This window comes from Micropterus salmoides, unplaced genomic scaffold, assembly GCF_014851395.1.
Source record: "Micropterus salmoides isolate LMB-PRFRI ecotype aquatic unplaced genomic scaffold, ASM1485139v1 Ms_hic_scaffold_4, whole genome shotgun sequence".
Classification (NCBI taxonomy): Eukaryota; Metazoa; Chordata; class Actinopteri; order Centrarchiformes; family Centrarchidae; genus Micropterus; species Micropterus salmoides.
In genome coordinates this window covers 32,286,118-32,294,318 of record NW_024043372.1, presented here as the reverse complement: position 1 = coordinate 32,294,318, position 8,201 = coordinate 32,286,118, and the positions used below count along the sequence as shown (strand labels likewise).

At 39.6% G+C, this 8,201-nt stretch overlaps 1 protein-coding gene across 2 annotated transcripts; it reads right to left on the bottom strand.

Moving 5' to 3' along the window:
• On the bottom strand, positions 1-6,615 carry cxxc1b (CXXC finger protein 1b). 2 transcript variants are annotated; one of them, XM_038697385.1, is made up of 14 exons: positions 6,460-6,615; positions 5,371-5,486; positions 5,165-5,265; positions 4,916-5,049; positions 4,624-4,779; positions 4,096-4,239; positions 3,859-3,966; positions 3,536-3,714; positions 1,506-1,713; positions 1,280-1,390; positions 1,132-1,181; positions 956-1,052; positions 668-820; positions 1-397 (listed from the first exon to the last, which is right to left on the bottom strand). In XM_038697385.1, the coding sequence occupies exons 1-14, from the start codon at positions 6,460-6,462 to the stop codon at positions 251-253; spliced, it is 1,707 nt and encodes a 568-aa protein (XP_038553313.1). In that variant the 5' UTR covers positions 6,463-6,615; the 3' UTR covers positions 1-250. The 2 variants fall into 2 exon arrangements, with proteins under 2 accessions (XP_038553313.1, XP_038553314.1); XM_038697386.1 differs by having other exon boundaries at positions 4,624-4,773.
• Positions 6,616-8,201: the final 1,586 nt, after the last annotated feature.

Below are 8,201 nucleotides of genomic sequence, written 5' to 3'. Positions count from 1 at the left end.
GCATGTTTGAGGTGTTTATTTAGAGCCATCATACCAAAAACAGCAGTTTTCAATCAGCAGTAGTTCATCTACCACAGTCAGGAAAAATATGGATCCATTTACCTTTTATAGTTTAGTATCATACAAAGATAAAAAAAATTCTAGTTATAAAATCATCCACATGGATGTTATTGTTCTACAAGTTTAAATCTTCAACACTCAAATCTCACGTTATGTACAGTGTTCGACAGACTGATGCAGACTAGGTCGACTACCTATCCTTGTTGCACCGCAGATCGGTTGTCAGCGGGTCGTGCTGAATGGTTTGGTGCAACATCAGAGCGAGAAGGCCAGCTCTGTTGGTCATAGCAGTCCTGACGTTACGCTCCTGTTCAAAGAGCTCGTCCAACTTGTACCACTGTGGGTGAAAAAATAAACCCGTTAGAAGAATAGATTTAATCTTTAAAATCACTCACTCGTGGGTTGAGGACTACAATGCATTTCCTTTGAATATATCTAATTTCAGATAGGAGATATCAACAGAGACTCTTCCTAATCTGATCGGACAGATGCAAATTTCACCAAATGTGAGACTTTTGACGTTCCAAGTTGTAATTCCGCAGAAGGTCCAGGAAATGTCACAAGTTTGGTCACTAAAAACAAACTACAGTCTCAAAGTTTGACTTACCACCCTCACTCGTTCCAAGTCCACCTCTGCTCTCCTGAGCTTTTCCCAGTTGTAATGTTTGTTGCATTTCCTTTTAGAGACCCTGCAGTAATCTCCCGTCAGCTCAAACACATTCTTCACCAGAGGACACCCACACACCTCATCCACTGGGACCTAGTCACCGAACAAAAGAAAACAAATAATCGCCACACAAACGCTACTTGATGAATAGTTCAAGTTTTATATAGTGAGTAGGTAGTTTTTTTGTGAAACATGAGTTTTATAAGTGGCTGAGGGGCTTCCACTGACCTTAGGATCTCTGGAATGCTCTGGACACAAAACCTGAAGCCTCTTACAATATGTTTTGCTTTGGGGATTGTACACATCGCAGAAGAGTCTGGTTGCTCTGTGGGACAAAAACATTGTTGTTGAAGCAACTGAACTAGGGGAAATAGTTGCACACGTTGAGTGTTTGCTTTTCTTACCCTTCTATTCTTGTAGGGTACATAGAACCAAAGGAGGTCTGACTCTCATACTGCCAAGATAATCAGTGGAGAAAGAAATGTTGCAGACATAAGGTTCTGTTCATGCTTAAATCTGGTGATTAGAAGCAGAAACAAGAAAAATAATTACCTTTGCGTAACATCTCTCCATATGTCTCAGTGCCACTTTTGGATTGATGGGATGACTACAAGACACACAGAAAATCTGCAGGTCTGTGTCCTCGCTATCACCTTCATTCACCTGCAAACGACCAGAGCAAAATTAAAGTTCACCCTGACACACAGGGATCTATTGCGTTACAACAGAACAAGCCGCGCAACTGAATAAACAAGCGCGCAGACTTCTGCCAGCTCACCTCCTCGTCCTGCTGAACCGCCTGCTGCTTGGCCTTAGCGATGATGCCTTCCAGTTCGTGGAAGCGTCGCTCCATCTCTGTAAGGCGGAGCCGGGCGTTCTGCTGTTCCCGACGGATGCGCTCCAGCTGCTTCTTACCATGCTCCTCAGCGATGCATGGACTCTGCTGCCACTGCTGTATGCGCTGAGGGAGGATCTCATAGATCCGGCTGTGGATGAAAATTCACGCAGATTAACGCATTTTAAGGCTAAAAAAAGAACAACATGCTCAGGATTTCCCTTTGATCCTCATTTAGAAAGCTGAGAGGAAAAGCCTCAGAGAAACTATCCATAAAACACTTCAACAAGGAGATAGACAAAGGCAGAAGTAGAATAAATAAATAGTGATAGTTATTCTTTTCAAATTGTGAGCTTAAAAATAAGTTCATGTCCATAAGTTCCCAACAGAAGCATACATCATACTAATAAATCACACAATATATAAGAAATCAAAAAACTGCACCATTTTAACCAGCATGTAATTATTTTACCACTAGGTGGAGCAATAGCACTATCATTTGAATACAAACAGCCATAAGAAAGCAGTTTTTGACCATGACCTTTACTATGGGACCTTATTTCGGAAAAATATATGTACGGTAGTCAATGGCGAGACACTTATTTTTTGATCCTGTTTGAACTGTGTCCTGAATTACATATATGATGTCTGTCAATTTTAAAAGATACTTTTGTCCGTCAAGAAAGTTGCAGTTGGTCGTAAATCAGTAAAGTTAAGGCTTGCGCAGACTACACGACTTTCAGCGTCGGCCGACTTGCCGTCTTGTGACGGGAGTCTTGATGTCGTTGTGACGTTCACACAACGTGACTGATCGGTGATGGGGGGTCACACAATACAGGAGCTGACAGCGGCTGCGTCACTCGAATATACATTACCAACATGTTAATGTGGTAATGCTAGCTAACGTTCATTGCTTGGTTGCTGCTAGCTAGATAACTTAGCTATGTTCCACGCAGAAATCTCTCTCACCAGATGTGTTTAATCCAACAACTTTCGGGCACTGTATCTAGGGCTGGGCGATTTGGCCAAAAATGTTTTCATGATAAAAAGAAAAAATGTCATACCATTCGACATCGATGATTATCACGATAAATGTCAAATCATTATTTCTTTGAAGTTTAAAGGCTGATTTTTGCTCCTGAGTGAAAATTAAAGAAACCAGATGATTAACTGTGTGATTAAACTTTTCTTTATGGTCAGAATGTGACAAACACTTGATGCCAAACTGTGGGTCACTTCACAAGTCTGAGGTAGAACATTCAAAACCATTATGATAAAAATCTTTTTTCAAAAAATACGATTAGTAAATGTTTTTTTCAGCCCCTTTTCCTCAACAAAATAAATATCTTAATACAAAACTTAAGTGCTAATTCGTTTGTGGTCCAAATTAATTCAAACATTTGTTGACGATATATTGAACATTTGTTATTGAAGAAAATGATATTGCCATTATTATTGTTTTATTGCTCAGCCTTAATTGTATCACATCATCTTATGTCAGTTCTTTGACGTTAGCTTCAGTCATTGAGAGAAAAAGTTAAGATGTCACATTCACAACTTTGTAATTTTGTAATTATGTATTTTCACAGTCTTTTACTTCGACAGTTGTACATCAAACTGCGGCTTTCTTTACCTTGAAATGTATATTTTAAACTGACCATTATCATGTGTGTAATTCAGAGCACAATTCAAACAGGATCAAAAAATTAGTCGTCTCTTGCCACTGACTACCGTACATATTTTTTCTGAAGTAAGGTCCTATGGTGGTCCACCAGAAGGGGAGGGACTTAGGCTCTCTATTGAACAGAGGTCTGTCGAGAAAAAACTAAAACGAGCAAATAAATGAAAACATCTACGCTATTTAAATTCACTTGAGATGTTGGTTTTGTTTGTTCTAATCAGGCGTCTGGAATACAGTAACTACGCTAATAGAAGTACACCAATGCATGAATGGTGAAAGGAAGAGATCTTACTTGGCAGCTAACTTCATGCCACAGTCCTCAGAGCAGTACTTGGAGTTGGATCTAGCTGCCTCCACACAGCTTGGCCCCAGACACTGACGCTGCCCTCCGTTATCCCGGAGGTCGCCCTTCTCACTGTATCTAGTTCTGTCTTTGTGCTTCTGCTTCTGTTTGTGCCGTCGTGACTCCTTCTGTATGGTTTAAAAAGACGGGGTAATAGACAGGATGTTACCATGTGAGTGTTACTACCATTTACCATGTTGACACCTGGCAGCCTCAATAAATAAATAAATAAATAAATAAATAAATAATTTCTATGAGGAAACAAGTCTTACTTTCTTGTCAAACTTCTTTTCTCGTCTCTTGACGTGCTTCACCTTCACAGCTTTCTTACGCATGACAGGACTAAAAGGTGGCTCATCGTCGTCGTCACTAGCCCACACCTGGGTGAGAGGAGAGCAAAACAAATGGCTCAACATACAGTTTCTGATCAGATGTTTTAGCTGCAGATTGAGTGCATCTAAAATTATTGGGGTTTTTTTGCGACATTATGATGTCAAATGTTCTGCTACCATGTTGCTGTCAAGTCCCGCTGCCTTGTATTGCTGGTAGAGATCCGCCTCACTGTCGTAGTCGTCGGAGTACCGTCTCCGTCTGTGGTAGTTGTCCCTCCTTTCTTGCAAAGACATTTCCTCATCCTTCACGCGGAGCATTTTCTGTACAAAACAACAAGCGGCACATTTCCAGAGTAGCCACAAGGGACTGCACAAATACATCAGCGATCAGGGAGTGCTAGTCGCTTCAACATCATAAAAAGATGGATCTTTAAGTGTCACATTAAAAACGACTTTGTGTTTTTGAACTGGTACCAAGATACTATATGAATTGTTATTATTACAGAGTAACATTTCAGTAAAAGAAGTTTAAATGAATTGACAAGTTAAAAAGGTACAACTTTCAAGATCTTTAAATATACAATCAGTCAAACAAAGGTGAAAATGTAAAATATACAAAATGACCAGGGCAGAAATGTTAGATATTCTTCTACACTTCAGTGGTATAATCTTTTTGAAAACAAAAACAACAATAAAGCGACTTACCCTGGCTCGAACCTCGCATTGCCTAAACCTGCACTTCTGTCTGATTTTGTTGGGACCTCCAAACTTCTTCATGTCCTTGCAGAAGTCACACTGAGCACAGTCCTCAGTCCTTCTGCAGGGCTCACATTCCCCACACATTCGGACGGACCGCTTTACCTCAGGAAAATCAGACAATGGACAATGAGAGCCTTTGCAGCCGAAGAAATGTGCATTGTTTTGCACGCTACATATTCACCTAATACTTCAGATATTGCAGTCAAACCTAAGTATTTAGGTCAGAAGCCTAACTTACTTTAGATCCACGCCGCCTTTCACTCTTATAGTCTGGAGTACTTGGGGTGCTGTACTGTGTTTCTCTGTCAGCCTCCGCTTCCTTCTCGCGGCTTTTCTTTGATCTATACTTTATTTCCAGTGTAGGGTTTTTATCTGGTGACAGGGAGAATAACACAACAATGTCTTGTTTTTTTTGCTGATTTGTGTTATATTTAAATATTCAATGGCACTCTTAAATGCTCTGCTAAAAGAAGGTTTTTCTCATCACCTCTGCATCTCATGCAGTACCATTCTCGGATTGCCTTCGCCTTCTTCTCGGTGATGTTAATGCAGTGGCCATGGAACCACTCATTACAGTTATCGCAGCCACTGTCAGCGGGAGAAGCAAATTAAGGAATTAATGTTTGAGCATTGTTGCATCCATATCAAGTAATGGAGTAATTAAAACAAACAGCATTGGTGTTGAGAAATTACATCATGAAGCAGTTGATGTCTGGTTTCCGGCAGATACAGTACAGTGGTGCGTTCTCCCCCTCCATACTGCTGGTCTCAGGCCCAGGTATAGGGTCAATGTCAGACATTTCGCTGTCCTGAAAAGTACAATACAATCACAAACCACATTATGGCTGATGGAAATATATCGTTACTTATTATAAATGCTCAGCTGCACTGCAGGACATTATTTTCAAGGAGAGCTGCAGGCTTCATGTGTGTTTCTAAAGTACCTGCTGTGCTTGGAAGCTAGCCACTAGGCATTTTAGTTTGCAGAGTATCTCTGCTGTAAGTCTGCTGCCCAGTATCTGGGAATTGTTCCTACCTTGATCACTGCATGGAATTCCCCCAACAACGAGTTCAGCTGTGTTTACTCAGTACACTGTCCCCAATGCACTACATAAAAACCGACCATTCTTTGCTTTCACAACCAATTCCACTCCCGCTCCTACATTTTTAACAGTATAAGGACCAATACGTGGGCAACATTAGAAACTAAGCTTAAAGCAGAAGTTAGATTTTAGCTAACGTCGTTCAATTAAACCACGATTTCCCATGATGCAGTTACGGTCCCTGTTATTTAATGTTCGCTAGCTATATCATCATTAGCTTGTGATGAAAGATAAGTTGAAGTTTTGAAATGCAGCTAATGTTCAAAATATAACAAGGTGGCCAGCTAACCAGCAGCCACAGTAAAATGCAAACTCCCAGTAATGTTAACAGCTGCTTTGTTTGAACACAAACATGCAGAAAGTTCACTTATGTGTCTAACGTTAAGTTAGCTCGCATAGCAGTCAGTTAGCATGAGCTAAACTAACATTTAGCTTACAGTTAACGTTTTCCAGCTAGCTTACTTTGCTGTACCACACAACACAATGTTATCAAAACAAATACAACGTTACATTTAACGTTATACTATTCTGCACTAACATGACTTATATTTAAACCGGATTTAAACGATATAACTTAAGTTGGATCACAACATGCTCCTGTGGTCGTGTAACCTATTAGTCGGCCAAATTAAGGCTAACTTCGCCAAATCAATTCCAAAGATATACAAGATTTACATACCATTATGTCAGATCTGTACAGTCTTCGGTTGTTCTGCAAATATAGCTAAAAGATACACCGCGAAACACTGAGCTTATTAGCTCGACAGCTAACGCTATGTTACGGTTTACACGGACGTAACATCGCTCACAATCGGCTAAACTCGGTACTATCCGTAAGAAAGTCTTGTTCTGTGGTGGCACGTTAACATCCAATGCTGCACTATTGCCACCTGTTGTATTTCTTAGAAATTGCGTTTCTTAAAATCAGAAAATACACCGACAAATCATTTAGAGGACTCATGTCATATTGTCCCCTGTAGAGCAATATGTAGAATATATATATATTATAATATAGCTTTACTTTTAAACATGCAAATACTCGCTTATATTAGATACTATTGCCTACTAGATGTAGAACGCCTGTCAAAATAAGCAATATTTATACAACCATTCTTGTTCTTGTTCCTGCCTGTACACACCATGGTACACACTCACAGAAACACACTGAGACAGAGACTGAGACAGAGACTGAGACAGGGAGGGAGGGAGAGAGAGAGAGAGAGAGAGAGAGAGAGAGAGAGAGAGAGAGAGCCTGTGAGATGCAGTTACACCTCTACTGCTGAAAGCTGACAAGTCATTGAAGGATGCATCTGTGATTAAGTCTGCATGCTGCATCGCGTCACGAAAAGTAAGTACATACAATATGTTTCTTACATTGTACAGAGAGAAATAAGGACAGTTGGCTTTGTGGACTCCTGTACATTGCAGTAATGGATCACGTAAAATGTGTTCAGGATTCAATGGCTGTGGCTATTGATCCCATTCATCAGACGAACTGAAATGAAATGTATTGAATGTAAATCAATTTGATTTGACTCATACAATTTGACACAATGCTGCATTATACCGTATTTTACATCCCTTGTATAGGCCTATCCTCAACCAATTACGGTATACATAACAGTTATTTGTTAAACAAATAGTTAAAAATGTGTCTGAAATACTTCACAAAACTGAACTATATGTGTTTTCCTGTTTTTTCTGCACATACGAAAAAATCACATAAGGTAAGTATTACTTCAAAATATGAATTATTAATGAAAAGTAAAATAAAGATCCTACATTCTCATATAGCTGTCAGGATATCCATGTGCCGCCTTTCATCTCCATTATAAATGTTTCCAAAGAGGTGATTAATAATAGATTAACTTCTCTGCTATTTCCAAGATGTCCACTCATCACTAACAGCTACGAAACCTCAGCTACAGATGTGACTCTGGATCTGTGGTACGTACAGAGACAGATGAGGTTTAATTCGACATAAGTAAACAATTTCAGTTTAGGAAGAGAAAAGATGTAAAAATGAAAGCATTACAAGTGATCTTATTCTGAATTTATATTATGCTCAGGGAAATTAAATTTTAGAATTTTTCTCTGAGGTGAACAGGTCCAGGTTCACAATTTTAGTTTCTCTTGTCCTCCCTTATAGCTAAAAGACTGAAGTAGATCATATATTTAAGTATATGGATGCCAAACTGAATTCTACAGATATGAATGAAAAGATGGATGGAAATGACGACAAAGCAAAGTCCCATGACTCACTAGCCAGTGCTTCAAAGTTGGCTATTTTACCTGACAGCTCCATCACAGGTCAAACAGGTATGTGTGCAGAGGGTTATTGTAGATAATGAACTGCGGTTGTTCAGAAAAGCTGGACTTTCCTCTCCTCCTGTCTTACAGGATCTTTGACTGAAGTCACTA